The 27766-nt window shown below is 43.2% G+C and overlaps 1 protein-coding gene across 2 annotated transcripts in view; it reads right to left on the bottom strand.

Annotated features, from left to right (window-relative positions):
* PAPPA (pappalysin 1) overlaps positions 1 to 27766 on the bottom strand; it is a 308026-nt gene that overhangs the window by 65081 nt on the left and 215179 nt on the right. For both annotated transcript variants that reach the window (XM_083161035.1, XM_083161036.1), the window contains exons 11-13: positions 27236 to 27334; positions 24982 to 25120; positions 23411 to 23624 (exon numbers count right to left, since the gene is read on the bottom strand). In XM_083161035.1, coding sequence (XP_083017161.1) covers positions 23411 to 23624; positions 24982 to 25120; positions 27236 to 27334 — 452 coding nt within the window. The remainder of the gene's footprint in view (positions 1 to 23410; positions 23625 to 24981; positions 25121 to 27235; positions 27335 to 27766) is intronic.

The raw sequence follows: 27766 nt of genomic DNA on the forward strand, positions 1-27766 counted from the left end.
TTACAATTATTCACTTTATAGTAGAATGGATTATCTTCTACATTACCCTATTACAGATAAGCAATGATAAATCAAATGATGAGCTGCTAGGACTGTACAAATGGTTACTTGAAGGTGTAGACATTGCTATTAGAGTAGAACAATAGGCACCAATGGAATAGAGTTTAGGCCAGATAGTTTGACCTTAAGCCCTTTTAGAGGTTTATTTGTGATAACAGTCGATGTCAAAGTGGCGTAACTAAATATTTTGGGCACTCCCGCCAAATAAAAATTCATGCTCATTGCCAAGGGTTACATACTCACTCACTCACTCTCTCTCTCTCTCTATATATATATATATATACAGTATATAAAAAGCTACGCAGAATCTGTAACTTCGTGGTAGCGATATACCCTACCCAGTTGGACCTCTGGCATCTGTCTCCTCCAAGGCAGCGGCCAGTTTTGTAGGGACATTTTCAACACATTCCACACAGATGGTAAGATCCATTGGAATATGCAGAGACCATTTGCCCCCACAGTGCCGGCTCCCCCAAACCACCGCTTTGGCTGCAGTGCCATTGTTGCACAACTGGGTTTTCAGCAGTATCAGTGGTGACACAATGTATTACCGGGTAAATGGTTATGTCAGCAGAAATAACCATAGTGAAGTTATCTGAGATACTACAGACGTGTGCTTCAACACTTTTGCTGTGACATATATGTACCACGCAAGGACATTGCCACATGGCAAGGCACATGCATGCTCCGATAGGAAAAGTAGCCATTGGGCCCTTGCGCCCATCTCCTATTCAATGCAATGAGACCCAGCTACAGTATGATACAAATGCTCACGGCATACCGTGATGCTCACATCGCAAACCGGCTACAGCATGCTGCTTTAAGTGGAAAGCTGAAGCGGGGGACATCTGTGCCTTAGCAAGTGCTACCCATTTGTGTAATAAATCACACAGTCTAAGATGACACAGGGGAGTGCATGTGTAGTAAGAATACATGGCTTCAATATAGAAGCAGGAGATATCACTAGCACTCAATGCTTTCTAACAACCAATTGCCTGAAGCTGAACTACTCTCCTGGTTAAATACCTCTCTATGATTGGCTGTGGTTCAATAGATGGCCTGTCTTAGTAGGTGGCCAAGGGTATGGGTAAAAACTGGACCCAGACAAGACCCTTGACCACTGGACATCAAAATCTGTAGTCCAGAGCTTGTAGTGTCCGGTCCGGGGGGTGTCCCATCCTGGGGGTGTCCTGTATGGGGGGGGGGGGGGCATGTGGAGGGGGGGGCTTCACATGACAGCTGTCACCAGGGGGAGGAGGAGAGGGAGAATAAATCCTCCCTGTATGGTCTGAGTTTATGTAGCAAAAACCAGAACGATCCAGACCACACAGGGAGGCTTCAATCTCCCCTTCCCCATGTCCCTGGTGAAAAGTATCACAGACATCCCCCCAGACAAGACACCCCCAGGAAAGGACACTACAAGCTCCAGACTGCAGATTTTGAAGTCCGGTCCGGCGGCAGTCCGGGGTCTTGTCCGGGTCCGGTTTTTACATAGTCCCAGTGGCCCAACAATGGAAGCATGATGGATACAGCACATGCTTTCTTCAGCAGACTGACATGGTAGTGTCAAATGTAAATGAATAACTGGAAATACTGATGTGCAGCTGTTTCCTGCCTTAATACATATTAATATTTTTTTTTTCTCGAATTAAATGAAGGTGAAAATCATGCCATGAATGCATTACAGTATTAACATAGTAGGTATTGTCTCAGGATGAACTGTGATCATAATAACTATCTACACCCCCAACTGCGTCCTTGTTTAGACGACGAGACCTGGAGTTCTTTTTGTTCTCCATGTGGAACATGTGATCGGATAGGGTATTGAGTACATGTTTACTACAACTGCGTGTTAACTGAATGAGATGACACTGGGTAATCATGATCCTGAGTACAATCTAAAGTATTGTGGGGGGGGGGGGGACTACATAAGGAGACAATTTGTGCTGTCCTCAGACTTGTGCAAAGTATGCACAGATGTCTCAAACTACACAAAGAAAAATGTCATTGACACCACCTGGGTAATAGACATCATGAAGACAAGGTAATCATTATCCTGATTGCAAACTCAGCAATGTGAGCAGCACATTTGTAAGGCACACCTTTGATTAGTGCCACGATTGCTATAGTTAGCACACCAAGTTTGAGCTTGTTCTCTTACTTTGCTCAGATGCATAGGGTATTTGTATCCACACTACCCTCTCTTCCCGTTATCCATGTTTTTATATTTTTGACATTTTATTTGTATGTATTGTATTATATTATTCACTTGATGTCATGCTCACATCCCTCTCACTGTTTATATTGTTTTGCTTCACAATTTGTTTAGCGTCCTCTTACTAAGTATGTGGTTCCCATGGATGCTGTTTTCACGCACTGTGACTCGCTTTTAGTATTTGACATCATGTTTGTTTATTTCTGTTACCATGGCACTCATCACTTGTCTGCCTCTTCCAACAGCCTGCCCCACGTGACCCCAGGACGGAGCCGCTGTGATGCCCAGGTTTGACTACTCCGTGTGCAGCGGTGACGTCACCAGCAAGCGATCGCACCCGGAAACCAAGCCTGGCGGTCGCACTGTGAGGGTTTGCTGCAGGAGGGGGTAAGTATGTCTCTAGCTTATAAATTGTTTGCTCACATGCTGTATGGTCATTCACTGCTACTGTCCTGACGACGGGGGCGACCCCGAAACGTTGACGACACATATGACTGTTTAATAAATCAGTCCACTGTTTTCACCAAATTGGAGTCCCCGAGTGCCCTCTTTCCTGTATTTGTATATTGGGACTGCAAGGTTCCTAACTGCAGGCACCGGGGCAAGCTACGCCAGGCTCCACCTAAGCCCGGGAGTGCCAGTTCTCTTGGACTGTATATATATATATATATATATATATATATACACATATATGTGACCAGTGACTCATACAATGGGTCACCAAATCATTAAGGATGGGTTAATGGGATAAGAGCTTGTTAGTAATAGCAGCCATGATCAATTTCACTACATGGGGCCCCCAGACAATGTTTTGTTGGGCAGTAACATATATGAGGTAGGGAGATTTTGAAACAATGTGTTTTTGTGGGTGTCCTGTACAGTAATGATGATGCATTTGCAACTTACAAGGCTAGCAAACCGTCCAAGCAAGACCTACCTGACTGCAGTGAGAGTGACACTGAGAAATGATTGCGCACATAATAAAGATTAAGGTGCTTTGGGATTTAGTATGATGTGACGAGGGTGGTCCCTCCATTTTCAATATCAAAACAGTCCAAAGTTTTCTGCGTCGGATTTATCAAGTTTTCCAGAGCATAGGCACACTAGTTAATGCCATATGCAGATAGCATTAGCTTATAGTAGTCTATTGGCTACTTACAGATGGAGCCTTCTTCAACTAGCCATCTCTGGATAGCCAAGGTGAGCCATGGCTCACCAAGGCCTATTGTTCTCAACTGCAATACAATACATAGAACAATACAGTAGGGGATTAGCATAAAATTAAGTCCAACAGCTCTGGTTCACTTAATCTTATTAATAGGGCTAGATGAGGATGTACCACAGATTCAACTGCAAAGGGATCTTCCAGGTTTCCTCCCAGGAAACAGGCGGGTGAAACCTACAAATGGCGGCTTCCTGTCAATCAACTTGTGAACAGTTTGCGAATACAGTAATTAATGAATTGTGTTTCTGTTTGGCCTAACGCATGCGCAGCATGATCCATATGCATGCACAAAAATAAAAAATCAGTCGCTGTGCAAATACTCATAGTAACGATCATGTCTGAATGACCCCCTTAGACGGTCGCTGAGTATGAGTCAGCTGTAACTGAAGAGGGCTGTGAGGACAGGAGGGAAGAGGGCCCTGCTCCGATAATTTTACATGAGATACAGGCAAGGAGGCCTAATGGCAGAATGTAAGCATGGCAAGGATGGCTAAGATGACAAGAGGCAGCAGGTACGGAGAGCAGCCAAGGTACTACAGTAGGTTATGAAGAATGGGTACACTTTGATGAACAGGTGGGTTTTCAGTGAACGTTTGAAGCTTTGTAAGGTCGGGAGTTTAATAAAGTGAGAGAGCTAGATCCGGCGAAGGAGGGCAGCACAGTCAAAATATTGGATACACATATTTGAGTCCAGGCTAGATGAGAGGCAACGGTCATTGGATGACGAGAGAAGGCGGAAGATCGAGAACAGGGGATAACTCATTGCCGGCCTGGCCAGAAGTGGGCCCCTAAGTCCTCAGGACCTGATGCAATTCACCCGCTGTACCAATGGCAGTTCTGCCTTTGTACACAGTAAGTTTGCCATTCACAGCAGATTTTCTGTCTGTAAATGTATTATAATGCCCTGACTGATACAGAGCTAAACTCTCCTGTCTCCACCACATTTCCATGTATGAGGATAAACTAAGCAGAATCGTAGGACAAAAATGCTAATGTTTATTATTGAAGGTTTATAACGTAGTAATAGGCTGGACTTGGAGTGATTTTATTTTTACTATTTCCATTGTGAACGTTTTCCAGAGTAAACCTTTAAATGTGAAGATCAGATACATTTTTGGTAGTGTTCCAGTAGTGGGTATACATTCTTGGAATGCGTTAGTAGCAATTGCTGACCCAATTATTTTGCATTTCACATTGAGCCATTATAAGGGGCTGTTACTGTATGTAGCAGTAGTAACCACTTTACATGGCATTTTTTTCCAGTGGTCACTATGGCCCGTATTGTAGTTGAATGGGACGGATGCGTATTTTCGGACAGGAACCGAGTGTTCTTAGTCCCGCCTGCCGTACGGATCGCTCACACCATCCGAATGCGGTAAGACGCTGACCGAATGGACCGCGAGTGGATTTTTCATGTGAACACCTCGTCCATCTGTGGGAACCTCCCCCATCATTCAATGGTCGCCGACCATCGAATGCTGGACCGAGTGGTCAGGCAGCACCGAGTGCTCCAGACCACTCGGGCATTTCTCTGTGCAAAAGCAGGGATATGGGTGGGCAGCTGGCATCTGGCTATGTCATGTGTCCGCCCCCCACACGTGCGTCACAGCCAGATTACCATACGTACACCCAGCGTTTTCATGGGAACGCCCATGAAACGCAAGGCGTACGCATATCGTAATGAGCAAAATCAGCCCTTCACGCCCCTCTCCACCCCCTGCTCAGATGGTTCCGTACGATCATTTTCTGCACGGATCTCACGCCATGTTTGTACGTGTGAGGCGTTCGCACATGTGCAGATACGCCTCTGCACATGCATAAACAGCAACCATCGGCCGTCCGTCCGCATTTGGAGCTATCCGACTCAATCAGAATAAGGGCCTATATTCCGATCTAGGTAATGCTATATTTAGATAACATTTTCCATTTCCCTTCAATGGAGGACTTAAAGGTTATAATTTCTCTACTCCACACTGACACCTGCAGGTTGCTAGTAAGATAGAGAAAACCAATCCTTATAAGTTGGGTTTTCACAGGGACTAATAAATTGAAACCTAAATCTGGTACTCATTTATATGCAGTTTGTCAATTTGTATATAAGGATTTGAGGACCTTTTAAAATTTACAAGTAAACGTATAGCATTTCATTTGCTAATCAAGCTCCAGACAGGCACATTTAATATACACACATTCATATGCTCGCTGAGCCCAAACTCAAGCCATTCCTGTCTTTATTTATTGGTGTATGAAAGAATAATTTCCAACAATAACATTGTAGGAAAAACACAGCGTTTGCAGAGAGCAGCCAAATAAATAGTATTTTCTTCAAAAAAAAATCTCTGGCTGTAGCAGCTGAACGAATGAGGGAATGAAGACTTTGCCAGCATCATGTGTAGACTTTAGTGGACGGATTTTCCCCTTCTCGTGTGTATTGAAGGAAGGGACTAAAGTCTTTTTGGTTGCGGGACAGAAAGTTAAAGAAACAGCTGCCTTTTAGTTAACGTTTCTGAAGATTAAATAAACATTCGTATATCAAAGTAAAACTGACAATGTATTTACATAAGAACATGTTTATTTTGTGCAGAAAATGTTTTGAATTGCTGTAAACTTGCAAATTATGGTCTCAATTTATTTGAAAAACAGATATGCTGCTACCACCAACTTAATAATAAATGCAGGAGATTCTTGGTATAAATAGGAGTGAAGAGGATTCACGGTTATAAATAAAGGACAGTAATGTACATATGTGTGAGAGGTGCGCGTCCCCTTCTCTCGGCGGTGGATGGTGGAAACCATGTCCGTCCTCGCTTCGGAGAGACGGGCAGGGTTAGGGGGTGCGGGTGGCTGCGGGTACCGATGGGGGAGCTGCAGTGAGCTCAGATGGAAGGGGACGCCTTCTGTCTGATGGCGGGTCCTGGCGATTGGCGGTAGAATCGCCAGGACCTGCATGAACGAGAGGCGCACAATCTGTACATACAACCAGTACAATTTGATTAGATATTTTACAACTCCAAGCCTAACTGTTTATGCAGTGGCATACAACCACAGTTTTGATTATTCCTTGGCCCCAACTTTTTCCTTGCCACCAAAGGTGGACGAATGTTTCATAATAAGCATAGAAACTGAAAAATAGTGTGGGTAATGAAACATCTACAGTACGATAACTAAATTATTCATTTATACAGTAGTTAAAAATGGTTTCTTTATTTTAATAAATTCTAGCATTTCAGAATTTTCATAAGAAGTAAATAAGTTGAAAAACATATAAAGCCAACCAGTCGCCTTCTCTCAGCAACTCTGCGGCATCCATCATCCTCTCCCTCAAGCCTTCTCACCTTGTGCTCCTTCCACCAACCACAGACTAGGAAGTCCTCTCCCTCATCCTATCATCTCTCCCCTCCACTCCTTCCCCTCTCATCTTCTTCGCTCCCTCTCCCTTACTGCATGCTCTCACCTTGCTCACCTCTTCAACCTATCACTCTTTACCAAGATCTTTCCTTCATCATTCTAACATGCTCCTGTCCCACCTATTCTTGAAAAACCCAACCTCGACACTTCCTCGCCCTTTAGCTACACCCCAATATCTCTTTTTCTGTTCACCTCCAAACTACTTGAGTGGCTTTTATACAGCCATCTCACTCTCTGATCATTTCATCCTCAATCCTCTGTTGCTTTCACCCACTCCACTTAACTGAGACTGTCCTGGTCAAAGTCACCAATGACCTGCTCTCCGCCAAGTCCAGGGTTCACTTCTCACTACTTATTCTACTGGATCTTTCTGCTACTTTTGACAATGTGGATCATCCTCTACTCCTCCACACCCTCCAGACTATTGACCTCTCTAGAACTGTTCTGGACTGATACACCTCTTACATCACTAACCGCTTCTTCTTAGTGTCTGCCTCTGGTTCCACCTCACCCCTTTCCTTCCTCCCTTTTGGGTTCCCGCAGGGTCCTGTTCTAGTCCCCCTTCTCTTCTCCCTGTACACCTCTTCCCTGTGTGCGCTCATAAACTCTTTTGGCTTTCAATACCACCTCTATGCTGATGACACACAACTTTAACTCTTCTCTCCTGACTTCTTTCCCTCTGTCCTCTCCTGGTTTTCCAGTTACCTATCTGTCATTTACTCCTGAATGTCTGTGTGATCTCCGAAGAATCTCCACCCTCCCTCACTATCTCCATCACTGTGGACAAAATCATCATCTCCTCTATCCCCAACTCCGCTGCCTTAGTGTCACACATGACTCCCTCCTCTTTGCCACCTACATCCAATATCTGGCTTAATCCTGTTGGCTCCAACTATGCAACATTGCTCACACCAGGCCATTTCTCTCCCAGAGTGCCACTAAACTTATTATTCACTCACTAGTCATCTCATGGCTTGACTACAACAAGAGTCTCCTCATTGGCCTCCTAGACTACCAGCTCACTCTCCTCTAGTCTCACTGGCCTCCCATGCTACCAGCTCACTCTCATCTAGTCTCACTGGCCTCCCATGCAACCAGCTCATTCTCCTCTAGTCTCACTGGCCTCCCATGCAACCAGCTCGCTCTACTGTAGTCTCACTGGCCTCCTAGACTACCGGCTCGCTCTACTGTAGTCTCACTGGCCTTGCATGTTACCAGCTCACTCTCCTCTAGTCTCACTGGCCTCGCATGCTACCAGCTCGCTCTCCTCTAGTCACACTGGCCTCCCATGCTACCAGCTCACTCTCCTCTAGTCTCACTGGCCTCCCATGCAACCAGCTCGCTCTCCTCTAGTCTCACTGGCCTCCCATGCAACCAACTCCCTCTCCTCTTCAAAATCCCCACCCTCACATACAAGCCTACAGTATTTGTTCTGTTCTGTACATATGTAGACTTGTGTAGACTTTTTTCTGTCAATTATTTGTCTACAATAAAAATTCACATTTATTTTATTTGGCTGTTAGCCCATATTCACATACACTTATAAGACTGCTAAACAGATCATAATCTTTTCATGTAATAAAACATTACTGAATTAATGATGAGTACAAGGTATTCTTTGTAACGCTTGATCCATGACTTTTGCCAAAATGCTGGTGCAGAAGCTACAGTATTCCATAGACAAGATGTATGTGAGTGTTGATTGTGGAGTATTTCTTTGATGTACTGCACAGATGTGTCCTTACTTAGCTCAGCTCTCACACATATTTAATAGGGTGGCATGAGATGGTGGGCTCCATTGATGAAAGCATTTACTGAGGTTTTGTGAGAGTATTTTCACATGTTTAAGACTACTGCTGCTCGATTTTTAACAAAGCTCTTTTCATTGCAAAATTTCATTAAGTAGCAAACAGATTAACAAAAAAGCAGCAGAATATTAGAACAAAAGTAGCAAAGCACATTATGACTAGTCAACGTTGCTGCCTATCCTTCTTACGCTATTGCAGCAGTCATGCCAAATGTCCTTCATTAGGCTGCTAGGTCGCCTGTGACTCGGAATGTGCCAGGCATCTTTTTTTTTGCATCGTTTTAAATTGAATTTACATCTTACATACATAACAAGTATCATATACACAAGTATCCTCATACATTTATGGGGGTATTCAATCCGGCATCAGGACTGTCGGGCTAGCCCGACAGCCGTGACCTGGTCGCGTTCTCGGCCGGCTCAACATCAGCTCAGCAGGCGGGATTCAATGTCCTGCCTGCCGAGCACCGAAAAGGGGGCGTGGTCACGAGATGCAGTTGGAAAACGTTGAGTTGCAGGCGGGAGCTTGACAATTCCTGGCCGTTCTTGGCAGAACGTGCCCAATTGTTTGTAAAAGTGGGGCACGTTCTGCCGAGATCCCTGTTCAATGCTGTCGGGGGAAACATCATTGAAAAGGGCCCCACCACTATTTCCCCCATTGGGAATAGCGGCGGGAGATTGAATACCCCCTTAGCCTCAATAATCCATGCCATGCAAGATGCCTGGCATAAATGCGACATCAGTTACTGTGCAGCTTTGCTTGTATTGGGGATCTTTTTTTGTGTGTGGAAAATGCATCTTAATAGCAATGCAATGCTACAAGACCGCACCAGGAAAGTATGATGATTACTTTAATATGTGACACTTGTAACACTGTATACACATCCAGCCACAGCTACACACAATTCATTTTGTACCTGTATCTAGTAGAATCTGCGTCATATTTATTGCATATGCAAATAAAATACATTTTCAGAATTTGCAGCCGTGCACATGGGCGAAATTTAAATCACGCAGGGCAGCATGGGCCGGTGTTTACCTGACCACTGAATGACCCCTGAATATTTTATCTGTAATAAATACAACCTCCATCTACTACCAGTTCCTCATATGTAGCCATCCACCTTTATTATTCAGCAGAGTGGACTCACTGGTACCCATTTTCCTAATAATTTGGAGACTGAATACCAAGCAATAATCAGCTGAATATACAAGGTTGGCTGAGGTGATAACAACATTGGCAATATAATAAATAGTTAGGTACCGATCCAAGCAAAGGTCGGGTACATCTTATTAACCTGCGACGCAATGGCGTAACTAATGCTGTCTTGTGACAGTAATTTCCTCTTACTGTAATAAATAAATACATAAATGTTAGTTTTGCTTCACGCCTTACTAGAGAGAAAAAGATTTACTTTGCAATTGTTTGATGTCAGCATCATGTGTCACAGAGGGAAACTGAATGAAACGAAGCATTCGGCAAACAAAATCCCGTGGCATCTATTCCCAAGGTTCCAAGTAAGACTGAATCTTGGTGTTATATACTGCTGCCTATACGTGGCCTTCTTAGCAGCACTGTGGGCACTGGGCAAAGCAATGTACTAGGGCCCTTACCCATCCATTCACAGGAATAAACATAAAATGTACTCCCTCCTCCAGTCCCGCATCATCTCCCTAGATGTTTGTTCAGCACTCTGACTGGTGGATATCTCCAGTCATTCACCAATTTGCATGTTGGTAACCATTCACTGTCTGGCTGTAGGCTGGGAGGCCATTAGAGAATGCTATCTTCCCGCACTTAGGGGTAAATTTATAAGATGGGAGTTCTATTGAGGATGTTGCCCATTCAAACCGATAAGATTCTATAAATTATCTTATAGAAGGTTCTAAATAAATATACCATATAATAAACATCCAATCTTCAATAGAACTCCCATAATGTACCGTTATTGTTTGTAATTCACAATCAGAGGGTCTGGGCAGTATTCTCTCCCTGCCTCCCAAGAATATCTAGATGCACCAGCCCAGTGGATAGGTGTCCTCTTGCCGGCCCATTCTAGCTTGAACGCCCCTAGTTCCATGAGGCTCCTGGCAGCCGCCCAGTGTTCCCCATACATTAAGATGGCCCTGTGCCTTTTTTTGAGGTTATACCAGTAGATGCACTCTCCTTTTACATTTTGCATCTTTGTTTTTGTTGTATATTTAGCTGCCATTTCCTTAAATGTGTTTCCATATTGTTAGGAGGAGACTTGGCCGCCGCCACCTTCTACCTGTTTCCCCGAGCTCTGGCGTTGAGGGCAGCGTTGGAGGTTCGGGGACAGGGGCCGCCGGAGGCCATCTTCTTCTGGCAGAGCGCTGGGAAGTGTCAGGGACGTTGATAGGCAATGCCCCGAGCTACCGTCTCCCTCTGCAGCAGGCACGCAGTGTTGGCAGACATCTTAGCGGTGGCAGACATCATATGCTGGTGGGGCCAGCTTTTCAAATAAATGCAGGCAAGTCCAGCTGTCTGATACCAGTTATAGTGTTTACAGAGTCCTGCTAGTGCCTGGTTTCATCTGTCAGCATGTTCCTGGTTCCAGCCTGTCGGGATTCATCTCCCAAATAAGTCAGGGGACATTCCCTGCAGTTCTGCTTTATATTGTATATTTTGGGTACCATCTCTGCATTGTTGCAGTTACCTACACAGGGGGGGTCAGGCTTAGCCTGCTAGGGATTTATCTCCTCCTAGTGCTGGTTACGGTGTTAGTTTGTATTTATCTTTTCCATCTTTGCATTGCATGTGTTGTATTTGTTAGGGGGTATTTTCCCAGGTAACATCTATGCATTGTTGCACCCGTGGGTTCTGTTTCCACGTTAAGGAAGTCTGAGTGCAGCCTCATCACTACTCTACCTTTGCGGTATTCCAAAGACTCCTGTGAGCAGCCTTGTCTCTCTTAAGACCTGTCGGCATCGGACTGGGGCCGGGCCTAATTCGGTCCCACAAACGTGGCTGTTGGGGTGAAGCCTTAGCCCGCAGGAGGCAAACGGGACCTTTTGTTGTGCCGCAATTGGGTCGACGCACTTAGAATTCCTAACACATATTAGGCTAAGATTTAGTTGCATTTATTGTTTATGCTTTCACTATACTCCCCAGCTTAGAGCAACCAATGTTAACTGGTAGTGTCACATACGATTCACTACCAACAAAGTAATCTGTCAATCTGAATATGACACTCAGAGGCTAGACTGGTCACGTCAAGCAAGTAACTGATTTGTTAAAGGAGATTGGGCCAAAGTAAGCATTGTTCCATTGTTCTCTATAGAGGATATTAATATTAATTTGACAGTATTTAGTAGAAAAGAATATTCCAGAAATAGGAAAACAATCAATGGTAAAAAGAACTATGACTTTGTGTGCCAAATATCTCCCATTTACATACTTTTTTTTTAACCAAAGTGAAAATATAATGTTTAGAAAATAAGCATATTTAATTAAAAAATTTCAGAAGTCACAATATTATATTTTTCGCCCATTGATTTGAATATTAAATTACGCGTGTGAAGTGCAGAGCACATGGCTGCCCTTGTTTCACAAACGTGCATTTCTCTGGAACAAAAGTAAGTTGTTTTGAATAATTTTAACTCACTCCCTGAAAAGCAGCCAAGGACTCAAATTAATTTTCATTGAGGAAATTGATTTTCTTAGGACAGACCACATGTAGATATTATATATGGAAAAAAAAACGGGAAAGCAAAAACAAAACTTCAAGCTTTAAATTCCTGCTTTCGTAATTATTACACAAGACCCAGATTTAGGAAATCGTCAACAAAAATAATATTATGATGAACTCCTAATGGAATAGTAGATGTCTTTCTGTGAATACCAGAATCGAAAGACATCAGTTCAATTAAACTCTATGCATTCTTGCCACTCATATTAAAATTTTTTTTATGACTGTGTCATTTTCCTTATCGTCAAAATAAATACAGTAGAAATACTGAGATGTGTCTGGTGCTGCTACTGTATACGGCATACTGATGGATTTAAATGTCATTAGGGAGATAGGAAGATGGCAGTTCTGCTCAACCTACCCTCCTCTGACTGTAAAGACCCCCATTTTCTAGGGCGAGGTATCGCATGCGGTTCCTCGCATGCAATACCCGCCAACTCACCTGGCAGCTGCCAGGTGGTAGGATTTCATATGATACATTGTATGTGGTTCTTTTGCCAGAAAGGGCTGCGATAAATATTCATGGGAGCCCACCTCGCAGGAAAGTTACATGCGATGTGTTATTTTTATGCAATCCGTCGCAGCAATGAGAATGGCTTCCCTAACTGTCCCTGAATGCAGTCATGTTTAAATTGAAGTATTTTCTTATATTGGCAAAAAATCAATAACTGTGGATTTCCTCCTGGTAGCTAAGTAGGAAATGATACAGTATCAAGCCTACTGAAGAGTAGAGAAGTGGACATGTGGAGAAGTTACCATAGCACCCAATCAGTTCCTACCTATCATTTTGTGGAATGTACTTGGTTAAAGCTAGCTATGAAATGATTGGTTGGATAGGAGGTCAGGAAGTTGATGTTTATGATTCTATAATATATTGTATTGGCTTTACCATGCCAATGTTGAAAGAGAAAGTGGCAAGAGGTATAGTACCAAAAAGTCAGCACTTAACTCTCCTTTTTGAAGCACAGCTGGCAACATGGCAGTTAGGAGCAGACTGGTTCTTACTTTTATCTTTCTCTGCTTTGATAAATCTCCCAGCAACCCATAACATGGTAGCTACAGTAGGATCTGAATGTTTAATACTTTATCTCTCTCCAAGAGTTAATACATTTCCCCATAAATGTGTTACTGATAATGTAACAAGAATACAAAACCTTAAAACCCATTAAAAGCACTTCATATTTGGCGGGACTGCTCAATACTTTGTCCATTCTGGAATAAGGTGCTAGAGACTGCTGACATCATCACCCAGGAATATCTGGTTTTATCCAGAAAGATCTGGTCTTATCCAGGAAGATCTGGTTTTATCCAGGAAGATCTGGTTTTATCTAGTTTTTGGCTTCTGAAACTTACACGTGGATCCTGGTCACTGTTCAAAAAGTCTCTTTTGCACCTCATTCTCAGTAACTCTAAGGCAGTTATCCCTATCCAGTGGCACTCTGTAGTCCCCCACCACCACTACCACCACCACCACCACTATGACTGAGTGGTGTGCAAGACTAGACCACTAAATGTTTATTGATGACTTCATACTGCCATTGTACCTGGTCACTAAATTTTTACAATGGTCTAGCACCCCGGCTCCTCATTAAGGCCTCTGCGCTTTACCAACCTGTGTAAAGTGGGCTTGTATAAGCTTTGGTTACTCCTTTTTGTTTTGATTGCACCCTTCCTTAGCTGACTTTAATAGTACTCCATTTGGATGGACTTTTAACCTTCAGCAGGTGAATTTTACTGTTTCTTTCTCCTCTTCTTCTCTCCTTTCGTTTCCTCTTAACTTTCTTCTTTACATTTTACTTGTTTAAGTTTAACAACTGTATTACCACGCTATGTATTATACACAGTAGTTGTAAAAACCAGTCCAATGATTTTTCTTTGCTTTGGATATTATACAACAACCTTTACAGATTGTTATTAGCCATGTACAATTGATGGTTTGTCAATGTTATTCTTTAGTCCTTATAAACTGTAATAGTTTTATTAAAAAAAAAAGCAACACAAAAAATAAACATATCACCTTTTGTTCTTCTCTAAATTAAAAAGACCTTGCTTCAAAGTACACATATTTTGCATGCGCATATTAGCTCACGGCCCAATTACCATGGGAATGCCCAGCGATTTCATAGGAACGCACATGAAACGCTAGCTGTGCCCATGTCCGCCACCCCACACCCGCACTGCTACGTGCGAACAGGCCGGCGACTATACATAAATGCTTGCGCAGAAGCATAACATCGCTCCCCTGTGCGAACACGCAGGAGAGCGATCAAACCAGAATGACTTCCAATATGCATAGTACATTTTTGTTTAGCTAATGGATGGAAAATAAAAATGTTGGACCCATTTCTTGCTGCATCATTCTACCACCTTAATGCTGCTTTCAGACCGCAAAACTAGCTTTGATCAGGTATTTTAAAACATTTCTAAAAACGGGTCTGCCAGCTAAAACCCCTTTCACACCGCATGTCTTTAACCCCTTCCCGACATTTGACGTACATTTACGTCATGGCCGGGAAGCACTTCCCGACACATGGCGTAAATGTACGTCATGGCTTTAAACTGTCACCGCGTCTATAGACGCGGTGACAGTTTCAACATGTCTGCTGTCCCTGACAGCAGACATGTCCGTGCATGCCCCGGGGGGGCTGCGATGCCGCCCCCCCGTCGGCGATCGCTGTGATTGGCTGTTCAGTGTGAACAGCCATTCACAGCGTTTTCCTGTGTCACCGGCGAATAACGTTCGCCGGTGACACGGGATCAGAGGTGATTGGTGCTGTAAAGTACAGCACCAATCACCGCGGGGTGTAAGGGTGACACTGGTGTCACCCCACCTCACCCCGCCCGCCCCCAAAGGCCGTGATTGGTCCGTCGGACCGACGGACCAATCACAGCCAAGGAGGGGGATTTAAACTAACGGTGACTGCACTGCAGACGCCATTCCGGTCTGGAAAGCGTGCAGTGCGGTCACCGTACCCCCCTGCCGCCATACTGACCAGAACCTTGCTGCCTGCAATACTTACTTGATCGCTGCTGATTGATTACTGGATCCTGTTCAATAATTGTGCCTGTGAAATTGTGCTGCTGCACTGTATTAGCTAGATAGATAGAGAGATAGAGAGATAGATAGAGAGATAGATAGAGAGATAGATAGAGAGATAGATAGAGAGAGATAGAGAGAGATAGAGAGAGATAGAGAGAGATAGAGAGAGATAGAGAGAGAGATAGTGTCAGAGAGTGCTATATTTTGTGCTGCTGCAGTGTGATATAGTTATAGATAGAGAGAGAGAGATAGAGAGAGAGAGATAGAGAGAGAGGCCTACTGACAGAGTGCTATATTTTGTGCTGCTGCAGTGTGATAGTTATAGAGAGATAGAGAGAGAGAGATAGAGAGAGATAGTGACAGATTGTGCTATATATTTTTTATATAACTGACTGCTGCCCCCTCCTTTTGTGCTGATCAGTATAAATTAACTGATCAGTAACTTTTTGGGGGCGCAGGGTTTTTTTTATATATAGATATACCTGTGAGTGCTGCTGCTGCAGTGTCATAGAGTGTTAGATAGTGTTAGATAGTGAGAGATAGAGAGATAGAGAGAGATAGTGATAGAGAGTGCTAAATTTTGTGTCTGCTGTCCCCGCCTTTTGTGCTGATCACTATATCTGAGGTGATCAGCAACTTTTTTGGGGGTACAGAGGTTTTTTTTTTTTTATATATACCTGTCAGTTGCACCAAAGGTTGTGCACCTGCTGCACCTCACTGGTAATCAGTGTCGCATCACTGATCACCTTTTTTTTTTGTGTGTGTGCTGTGGGGTATTTTTTTAATTTTTTTTTTTACACACACTGTGATTTTGTGGGTGTCCTGTGGCCGCTGTGCGCTGATCAGTGACGTACATCACTGATCATCTTTTTCGGCACAGGGTTGATCTATTTTTTTTTTTTTTTTGATCAAATTCCTGTTGCCTTTGAGCGCTGTTCAGTGACAGACGTTACTGACCAACATCTGTGCTCAATTTTTGGCGCAGGACCTTTTTTTTTTTTAACCCCTTCCTTTTTTTTTTTTTTAACCCCTTCATTTTTTTTTTTTTTTAACCCCTTCATTTTTTTTTTTTTTATTGGTATAAAGCATTTTTTTTTTTTTCTGCACCACATACACACTACACACTACATACCCCCCGGATTGAAATAAAGTTTGTGCCCCCCCCTACACTATACACGTGTTGAAACATTTCACTACCGGTAACACAAAAATAAAAATGGCATCCCAAATGTCCTCCCAAATGTCCTCCCAAATGTCCTCCCAATCATCCAGGAGAATGTATTCAGTGGAGGAGGCATATGCCATGCTTGCTTCGGACTCTGACACAGGCAGTGATGCAAGCGGGGAATTTGAAGGATTTGCCTTAAGCTCCTCTTCCTCCTCTGCTGATGAGGGACCCCCTCAAAGACGCCCCCGTAGATCAGCTGAGATTCCCCCCCCAATAATTGATCTAGTATGGACCCCACCACCAGACAATTTTGAGCCCCAGGTTCCTGAGTTTTTGGGCATGCCAGGAATCCAATTTGATTCCACAGGTCTCAGAGAAATTGACTTTTTCAAATTATTTTTCTCTGATGATTTTATAAATTTAATGGTGGACCAAACTAATTTATATGCCCAGCAGTTTATTGCTCAAAACCCCACGTCATCATTTGCTAGGTGGACCCCTGTAGATGCAGTAGAGATGATGACGTTTTGGGGTCTGGTGTTTCATATGGGCATAGTAAAAAAGCCAGAAATTAGGCAATATTGGAGTACAGATGTTCTGTACAGTACTCCATTTTACCGTATGGCCATGCCCCGGACTCGATTTGAGACAATTCTTAAATTCATACATTACACCGATAATGCACAGTGCCCACCCAGAGATGATCCCACCTTTGACCGGCTATTCAAAGTCAGGCCGGTCATTGATCATTTCAGTGCCAAATTTGAAGAGGTGTACATCCCTGAAAAATTTATTTGTATCGACGAGTCCCTTATACATTTTAAAGGAAGGGTTAAATTCCGCCAGTACCTTCCCAATAAGAGGGCAAGGTATGGCATAAAAATGTATAAGCTGTGTGAAAGCACCTCAGGGTACACTCACAGGTTTAGGGTATATGAAGGGAAGGATTCAAGAATTGAACCGCCAGAATGCCCCCCCTCCCTCGTAGGTGTTAGTGGGAAAATTGTCTGGGATTTAGTGCACCCCTTCCTGGATAAAGGTTATCACCTCTATGTGGATAACTATTACACTAGCATCCCCCTGTTTAAGGCCCTTGGTTCAAGAGGTACAGCAGCTTGCGGTACTGTGCGCAAGAACCAAAGAGGCCTCCCAAAAACGCACATTGCCCAAGTAATGAGAAGGGGTGAAAGCAGGGGAATATGCAACGAAAATATGTTGTTGGTCAAATATAAGGACAAGAGGGATGTCCTTATACTGACAACAATTCACGGAGACAGTACCACCTCCGTCCCTGTACGAGGTGCTAGTACCCACACCTCCAAACCTAATTGTATCCTGGATTACAATAGGTACATGGGCGGAGTGGATCTTTCAGATCAGGTACTGAAGCCGTACAGTGCCCTGCGGAAAACAAAAATCTGGTACAAGAAGGTGGCCGTGTATATCATCCAGATGGCACTGTATAACGCTTACGTGCTATTCCGTTCTACCGGCCAGAGGGGGACATTTATGCACTTTCAAGAGGAAGTCATAAAGGGCCTAATATTTGGGAACCAGCAGGCAGAGGGCCCCAGTACTTCTAGTACTGGCCCCCGTATTGTACCAGGGCAGCATTTTCCTGATGAAATCCCCTCCACTGGAAAAAAGGGCAGGACACAAAAAAGGTGCAAAGTTTGCTATAAAAAGGGAATAAGAAAGCAAACTATTTTCCAGTGTGACACTTGCCCCGACAAACCCGGCCTATGTATAAAGGAGTGTTTTAAATTATACCACACATCTATGGAATATTAGGTTCATAATTTCACCGTGCTTCGGGGGTCTTGCTAATGCCACATAGCACCCACCAAAATTCCACCAGAATCTGAGCTGCAAAATCCAAAAATCACTCCTTCCCTTCTGAGTCCTGCCATGCACCCAACTGGTATTTTTTGGTCACATGTCAGGCATTGCCGTACTCGGGAGAAATTGGGGCACAGATTTTGGGGTGCTTTTTCTCCTTCATACCTTCTGAAAATGAAAAATTTTGAGCCAGAACTGCATTTTTGTGTAAAAAAATGTAATTTTTCATTTTCACTGCCCACTTGTATCAAAATTGGTGAAACCCCTGGGGGTTTGAAATGTACACTATACCCCTAGATGAATTCCCTGAGGGGTGTAGTTTGCAAAATGGGGTGACTTGAGGGGGGGTTCCACTGTATTGGTGCTTGGGGGGTCTTGCTAATGCGACATAGCACCCACCAAAATTCCACCAGAATCTGAGCTGCAAAATCCACAAAATCACTCCTTCCGTTCTGAGTCCTGCCATGCACCCAACTGGTATTTTATGGTCACATGTCAGGCATTGCCGTACTCGGGAGAAATTGGGGCACAGATTTTGGGGTGCTTTTTCTCCTTCATACCTTCTGAAAATTAAAAATTTTGAGGCAGAACTGCATTTTTGTGTAAAAAAATGTAATTTTTCATGTTCACTGCCCACTTGTATCAAAATTGGTGAAACCCCTGGGGGTTTTAAATGTACACTATACCCCTAGATGAATTCCCTGAGGGGTGTACTTTGCAAAATGGGGTGACTTGTGGGGGGGTTCCACTGTATTGATGCAACATAGCACCCACCATTCATTCCACCAAAATCTGAGCCGCAAAATCCAAAAATCACTCCTTCCCTTCTGAGTCCTGCCATGCACCCAACTGGTATTTTTTGGTCACATGTGAGGCATTGCCGTACTCGGGAGAAATTGGGGCACAGATTTTGGGGTGCTTTTTCTCCTTCATACCTTCTGAAAATTAAAAATTTTGAGCCTGAACTGCATTTTTGTGTAAAAAAATGTAATTTTTCATTTTCACTGCCCACTTGTATCAAAATTGGTGAAACCCCTGGGGGTTTGAAATGTACACTATACCCCTAGATGAATTCCCTGAGGGGTGTAGTTTGCAAAATGGGGTGACTTGTGGGGGGGTTCCACTGTATTGGTGCTTGGGGGGTCTTGCTAATGCGACATAGCACCCACCAAAATTCCACCAGAATCTGAGCTGCAAAATCCAAAAATCACTCCTTCCCTTCTGAGTCCTGCCATGCACCCAACTGGTATTTTTTGGTCACATGTCAGGCATTGCCGTACTCGGGAGAAATTGGGGCACAGATTTTGGGGTGCTTTTTCTCCTTCATACCTTCTGAAAATGAAAAATTTTGAGCCAGAACTGCATTTTTGTGTAAAAAAATGTAATTTTTCATGTTCACTGCCCACTTGTATCAAAATTGGTGAAACCCCTGGGGGTTTGAAATGTACACTATACCCCTAGATGAATTCCCTGAGGGGTGTAGTTTGCAAAATGGGGTGACTTGAGGGGGGGTTCCACTGTATTGGTGCTTGGGGGGTCTTGCTAATGCCACATAGCACCCACCAAAATTCCACCAGAATCTGAGCTGCAAAATCCAAAAATCACTCCTTCCCTTCTGAGTCCTGCCATGCACCCAACTGGTATTTTTTGGTCACATGTCAGGCATTGCCGTACTCGGGAGAAATTGGGGCACAGATTTTGGGGTGCTTTTTCTCCTTCATACCTTCTGAAAATGAAAAATTTTGAGCCAGAACTGCATTTTTGTGTAAAAAAATGTAATTTTTCATGTTCACTGCCCACTTGTATCAAAATTGGTGAAACCCCTGGGGGTTTGAAATGTACACTATACCCCTAGATGAATTCCCTGAGGGGTGTAGTTTGCAAAATGGGGTGACTTGTGGGGGGGTTCCACTGTATTGGTGCTTGGGGGGTCTTGCTAATGCCACATAGCACCCACCAAAATTCCACCAGAATCTGAGCTGCAAAATCCAAAAATCACTCCTTCCCTTCTGAGTCCTGCCATGCACCCAACTGGTATTTTTTGGTCACATGTCAGGCATTGCCGTACTCGGGAGAAATTGGGGCACAGATTTTGGGGTGCTTTTTCTCCTTCATACCTTCTGAAAATGAAAAATTTTGAGCCAGAACTGCATTTTTGTGTAAAAAAATGTAATTTTTCATTTTCACTGCCCACTTGTATCAAAATTGGTGAAACCCCTGGGGGTTTGAAATGTACACTATACCCCTAGATGAATTCCCTGAGGGGTGTAGTTTGCAAAATGGGGTGACTTGAGGGGGGGTTCCACTGTATTGGTGCTTGGGGGGTCTTGCTAATGCGACATAGCACCCACCAAAATTCCACCAGAATCTGAGCTGCAAAATCCACAAAATCACTCCTTCCGTTCTGAGTCCTGCCATGCACCCAACTGGTATTTTATGGTCACATGTCAGGCATTGCCGTACTCGGGAGAAATTGGGGCACAGATTTTGGGGTGCTTTTTCTCCTTCATACCTTCTGAAAATTAAAAATTTTGAGGCAGAACTGCATTTTTGTGTAAAAAAATGTAATTTTTCATGTTCACTGCCCACTTGTATCAAAATTGGTGAAACCCCTGGGGGTTTGAAATGTACACTATACCCCTAGATGAATTCCCTGAGGGGTGTACTTTGCAAAATGGGGTGACTTGTGGGGGGGTTCCACTGTATTGATGCAACATAGCACCCACCATTCATTCCACCAAAATCTGAGCCGCAAAATCCAAAAATCACTCCTTCCCTTCTGAGTCCTGCCATGCACCCAACTGGTATTTTTTGGTCACATGTGAGGCATTGCCGTACTCGGGAGAAATTGGGGCACAGATTTTGGGGTGCTTTTTCTCCTTCATACCTTCTGAAAATTAAAAATTTTGAGCCTGAACTGCATTTTTGTGTAAAAAAATGTAATTTTTCATTTTCACTGCCCACTTGTATCAAAATTGGTGAAACCCCTGGGGGTTTGAAATGTACACTATACCCCTAGATGAATTCCCTGAGGGGTGTAGTTTGCAAAATGGGGTGACTTGTGGGGGGGTTCCACTGTATTGGTGCTTGGGGGGTCTTGCTAATGCGACATAGCACCCACCAAAATTCCACCAGAATCTGAGCTGCAAAATCCAAAAATCACTCCTTCCCTTCGGAGTCCTGCCATGCACCCAACTGGTATTTTTTGGTCACATGTGAGGCATTGCCGTACTCGGGAGAAATTGGGGCACATATTTTGGGGTGCTTTTTCTCCTTCATTCCTTGTGAAAATGAAAAATTTTGAGCCAGAACTGCATTTTTGTGTAAAAAATTTAATTTTTCATTTTCAATGCCCAGTTGTACCACAATTGGTGAAACCCCTGGGGGTTTGAAATGTACACTATACCCCTAGATGAATTCCCTGAGGGGTGTAGTTTGCAAAATGGGGTCACTTGTGGGGGGGTTCCTAAATTTTAGCATCTTATGGTGCCTAGAAACCTACATGGTGCCTAAAAAATAATCTCAGAAAAAGGAGTCTCCAAAATCAAGTAGGTGCTCCTTCTATTATGAAGCCTGTGGTTTGGTCAACGTGCACACTAGGGCCACATATAGGATATTTATGAAAACAAAAGAATTGGGGGAATCAATTTTTAGTCACATTTCTCTAGTAAAATGTACTGTGTTCCTTAGAAAAATGTATTAAAATTGCAAATCTGCAAAAAAAAAGAAATTTTGAAATTTCACCTACACTTTGTTTTAATTCCTGTGAAACACCTAAAGGGTTAACAAACTTCCAAAATGCTGTTTTGAATACTGTGAGGGGTGCAGTTTTTGAAATGGCATCATTTATGGGGGTGTCTCACATACAAGTCCCTCAAAGTCACATCAGAACTGAACTGGTCCCTAAAAAAATCAGTGTTTGAAATTTTCTTGAAAATTTGAGAATTTGCTATTCATATTGTAAGCCTCCTAGTGTCCAAAAAAATGAAAAGGAAGTTGAAATAATGATGGAAATATAAAGTAGACATATGGTCTATGTTAGTTATTAACTATTTTGAGTGGTATGATTATTTGTCTCACAAGCAGAAAATTTAACATTTTGCAAATCGCTAAATTTTCCATTTTTTCACGACATTTTGGTATTTTTCACAAAAAAACACAGACTGTATCGACCCAAATTTACCACTAATTTGAAGTACAATGTGTCACGAAAAAACAATCTCAAAATCACTGGGATAAGTAAAAGCAAAAAAAAGTTATCCCCACTTAAGTGAGACATGTCAGATTTGAAAAAAATGGCTCTGTCAGGAACGCCAAAACTAGCTCTGTCAGGAAGGGGTTAAACAGTATTTCAGTGCAGTTTTTGTCCTTAAACGGTATTTCAATGCAGTTTTTGTTCCTTCACAACACTGAACCCGTTTTAACCCATAGAAAACAGTGGATGAAAAAAAAACTGGTCTAAAACTGCTTTATTACCGTTTAGAAATACCAGTTCAACAGAACCGGTAAATTCACTCTGCACCTTTCAGACTGCACAAATTACCGTTTTAAAACGGTAAAAAAAGGTCTGAGGTCTGAAAGGGGTATAACTTGTCTACTTACAGTAAGTACTTCCTGGCACTGGGTCTAAGAAGCACACTTACACAGATTTAGGGGGGGGGGGGGAGAGGTTATAAAGGAGTAATGATGAGTCAATAGGGAGCCCGTCTTAACACTTTGCTACTCTACAAATCAGTCAGGTCACCCACTTTTATCCGGGTCCTCAAAATTGTAAATGATTACCAGGACACAGCGCAGAGCAATTGAACTATTATAATTTACCCATTTGATATCTAGTGATGTAATACATAAATAGGTTCTTGTCCTTTCTGTACCTTTCAAACTAGACAAGCCAGAGAATTGTTGAAAGTAACATCTGTGTATATGTAACCTACTCACCTCTGCTCAGCTGCACTGTAAATTTCTCCTCTTTGACAGCTGCTGATTTTGATAGGGTCAAAATCATGGAAGGACCTCAGAGCCACCCCAGAGATGGCCACCACATTAGAAGTGAAGTTAATGAGGACAGCTTTGCTGTGGTAAAAGGGCTTGCTGAGGTCATGCATCACAGGTATCACCAAGGGATTGTTCCTGCAGCTGAGAATATGAACACCTGGCAGGAGAAATGTACGATGAAAAGATTGATAAACATTTGTAGAACTCAAAATAAATCTTAATTTTTATAAGAATTTTTACAGTGACAATTACAATTGTATTTATATACCTCCTGGAAATTCACTTATTTAGCTATAAAGATTAAAATAATTACATGTTTTAGTAAATAATCATTTTTAATGATTGTAAAATGAAGCTGTATTCAATTGTAGACTTAAAAAAATGCAACTGATCAAAAAAGTTAAAACTCACCCCAAATTGCCATAAATGTATAATTAATTGATTCCCTAAACCATTTAATCTAGTAAAATGTATTTACAGATGTAGCGTCTCTTCTTTGCAGGGGCTGGTGATTCCATCCCCAGCCCAGCCAGCAGCCGGCTACTGCCAGGCGCGCACGCAGGAGACGCTCGTGCGACCCGTGGCAACGGAGCCTGCCGGGGGTCCCCCGCCGTCACCGCCGGCCCCCCTCGCCGCCCCGACCCTCCCACCCAAACTGGGCAGCGTCTACCTGAAGCGGAGACTGGCAGGGAGACGTTGCCCAGCCGCCGTGATACTGGGACGCACGTGAGACGCACGTGCGTACCAGTCCCCATTCGTAAGGGCGGCTCGCTCGCAGGAGCTTTCGAATGGATGTTACACAGTAATATGAATTTGCAGGGCAGGGGGAACCTCCCACATCTTTCGATGGTCGGCGATGAAACGCCCATGAAACCCTGGACGTTCCCATATGCTAATGGGGTCCACCTGCAGCCCCACACCCCTCTCTACCCCCTGCCCGCTGTCATGGGTGCATGCACCCGGTGAAGAGACTGTTCCCTGTGGATGCAAACGCCCCGCGTATGCGCATTCGCAGAAATGCTCATGCGCAGTATAAAAACATCGGTCCCCGTGCGGAACGCAGCCCTGCTGCAAACGGACCAGAATAAGGGCCACAGTACGCGGTGAGATAAAGGGGTAGATTCATTTAGCTCGGTGAAGTGATAAAGTGTCTGGGTTTTTATCACCGGCCAATCAGCTCCTACCTGTCATTTTTCAAACCTATGGCTAGATTCTCTAAGCTTCAAAAGTGATAAAATGGAGAGTGATAAATAGCCAGCCAATCAGCTCCTACCTGCCACGTAACAGACTGTGTTTGAAAATGTCAGGCAGGAGCTGATTGGCTGGCTGTTTATCACTCTCCATTTTATCAGGTTTGAAGCTTAGAGAATCTAGCCCCAAGCTTGTAACTTCACAGTTAGGAGCTGATTAGCCGGTGATAAAAGCTAGACACTTTATCATAAGCACAAATTCATTTATTATTAAATAAAGAGTTATTAAACGTAGGAAAGAAGAAGCGCTATGGATGGCCTTACCGAGAGGATGCATTTGGTCCTTGACATCAATCAATTGAACGCTGATGGTCTCTGGTTTATGATAATTGATGTAAGATGTCCCGTCTGTCGCCAAGTGGATTACCACAGCAGCAACAACTACATATTTTGAAAAATGGGCCTGTAAAAATGAATAAACACAATTTAGTCAAATGGAAATTATCATGAATTTGTGGATTTTTAGTTTAATTAGTAATGGAAAGACTAGGCAGCGTTTGCTTCCCTTGGACTACAGCACCACAGCACATATAAACATACATGTAATGATGTATGTTATATATATATATGTGCAAACTACCATTCCCAGATATCAGCAGACGCTGCAGCATGGGACTCATGCGCGCAGCGCTCAGGCTATCTTCCATAAGCCAGCTCTTAGACACCCATTGGCTACTTCCTCAGGAGTAGGGGGGTGGGCTTATAGAAGGCAGGCACTATGTGCCTGTGTCCTGTTTTGCCGCGGCTACTTGTGGGAGGTACATGAAGTGTTAAATGTACTAATTCACCAATTACTGAGCTACCTCCAGTGATACAGGTTGGGTCTCCCTTATTCGTTTATTTCAAAAACTGAAATATTCCGAAAACCTTGGATTTTAAGAACATCGCAGTTTTTTTTTTTTTAGGGGGGGGGGGGATTCACCTACCTTGTCCCCCGAGGTCCATGTCGGCCTTCAGGATCCTCTACAGCGGTATCTCCGGTTCCAGGGGTGCATTGTGCGAGTGTGTGGATGCGCCGGTGTCACCCTCACGCCCACGCACTCACGCAATGCACTCCTGGCACCGGAGATTATTATTATTAGAATTTTATTTATAAGGTGCCGCAAGTGTTTCACAGCGCCGTACAAAGGAGCAGTACAGGGAGACAAAGCTTAGTATTACATTGAATAAATAACAAAAATAGAGTACAAATAAAGAGCGCCACAGATCAATACACATTACAGCTTAAATATAAGTAGTGAGGACTCAATCAACATACAACTAGAGGCTTGAGGCCAATGATGGAGATGAGTATGCGGACGAAGATGGTCACTGAGTGTTGGAGTATAGGAGAGCTGTGAGTGACATATGAAGAGAAGAGGGCTTTGACAACAGGGAAGAGAGCCCTACTCGGAGGAGCTTACAATCTAGTAGGAAGGGGAGACAGACAGATTACATGAGGTGCATGCAAGTGGGCGGTGGCTTGAAGAGGATCCTGAAGGCCGCCATGGATGCCGGGGTACACCGTGGATGTTAGGTGACCATCGGGACACCACCAGGGTAAGTATGGAAAAAAAATATCCCAAAATACGGAAAAATCCCTTATCCAAAATGCTTGTGGTCCCGTAACCTGTAACATGCTTTCTTAGACAAGCTCACAGACTGCACAGTACAGGTGTGTCCTCATACATCTTTGCTATTGTCACATCAAACAGCCCCTCTTGGCACGTGCCATGTCCCATAAGAATATTCTAGTGCTGGATCTTTTTTGCTTCTTTGACCAAAATCCATTTTAATTGCAATGCAACTATGATGCATGAGGAGACTGTGCTGGTTAATTTGCTGTATTTCTGTTTGTAAGTGAATCCGTAAGTTTGTAGACAAAGTGGTACAATATAACAGCCACAGCTTTTTTCCAATACGCGTTCTGTTCCACTCAGAATACAGACTTAATCACACACAATATACATCGAGGGTGAAATTTAATAGGACAAGAGATTCAGAAAGTGAGAGATTTGGCAAGAGATCTCCAGGTTTTTTTTTTAAAGCGGCAAATCATTTACACTTCAAAATCAAACTGGTTTTGCAGTGTAAATGATTGCCGCTTTAAAAAAAAGGGGAGATTTCTTACCAAATCTCTCACTTTCTAAATCTCTCATCCTATTAAATTTCACCCCATGTATCAAATCAATCAAAGCTGAGTCAAACAACGTTAGTCACTCATGCCAGACATCTTGTGCTGCTTGTCATATTAAGGCGAGATGTAGGTGGACATATCTGTATGAGCTCAAAGGCTGTCCTGTTCATCTCAGAGGTTTCGGCTATATAGTCTGCAGAAGGCCTCTCTCCAGGGAGTATGGGAAACAGATTTCTTGCTAACTTTCTACAGCACAAATATATATATCCCGAGATGTGATACAGGCTAGCTAGATAAGCGTGGTTCCGTCTGTAATAATTTATACTATAAATTGTTCTAGAGCATTACAATTATAATATAAAAAAATATCATATGTTTGATAGAATTTGAGATCATTTATACCTTCAACCAGAAATTCATTACATCTGATGTGACTGTGCATGGATACCAAGCATACTGGGATATCGCATCACTCAAATTCATCACTTTAGACCGGCAAGCCTGTTGATAAACCAAATAATACGACAGTAAGTAACTTAGTATAATCTCCATGCAGTTTGATAAATACATGTGTAATTCACTGTACTTGTGTGATCTGATGACCTGGCAGTTTCCAAAAATGCAAAAAGACCATTATTAAAGGAAATGACAAAACCCTAATTACTATCTCCCATATTAAGATTTCACCCACTGTGCGATTGATGATAAATAGGATCTAAAGTTCAGCTTTGCAAACCAAGGTTACTGACATTACCAGGGCTCTAGCAGAGATCAGTGATTCTATTACACAAAACAATTAGCTCACGAATTAGAATGTTTTGGAAATTAAAGAGTAACGTTTGTGAACTTGGGTTGGGGTGGAAGAGGGGGGCCCAAATGACATTTTTGCACTTGGACCCACAAACCACAAGTTCTGCCATTGGGAAGGTGTAT

This window comes from Crinia signifera, chromosome 9 (genome assembly GCF_055691185.1).
Source record: "Crinia signifera chromosome 9, ASM5569118v1, whole genome shotgun sequence".
Lineage (NCBI taxonomy): Eukaryota > Metazoa > Chordata > Amphibia > Anura > Myobatrachidae > Crinia > Crinia signifera.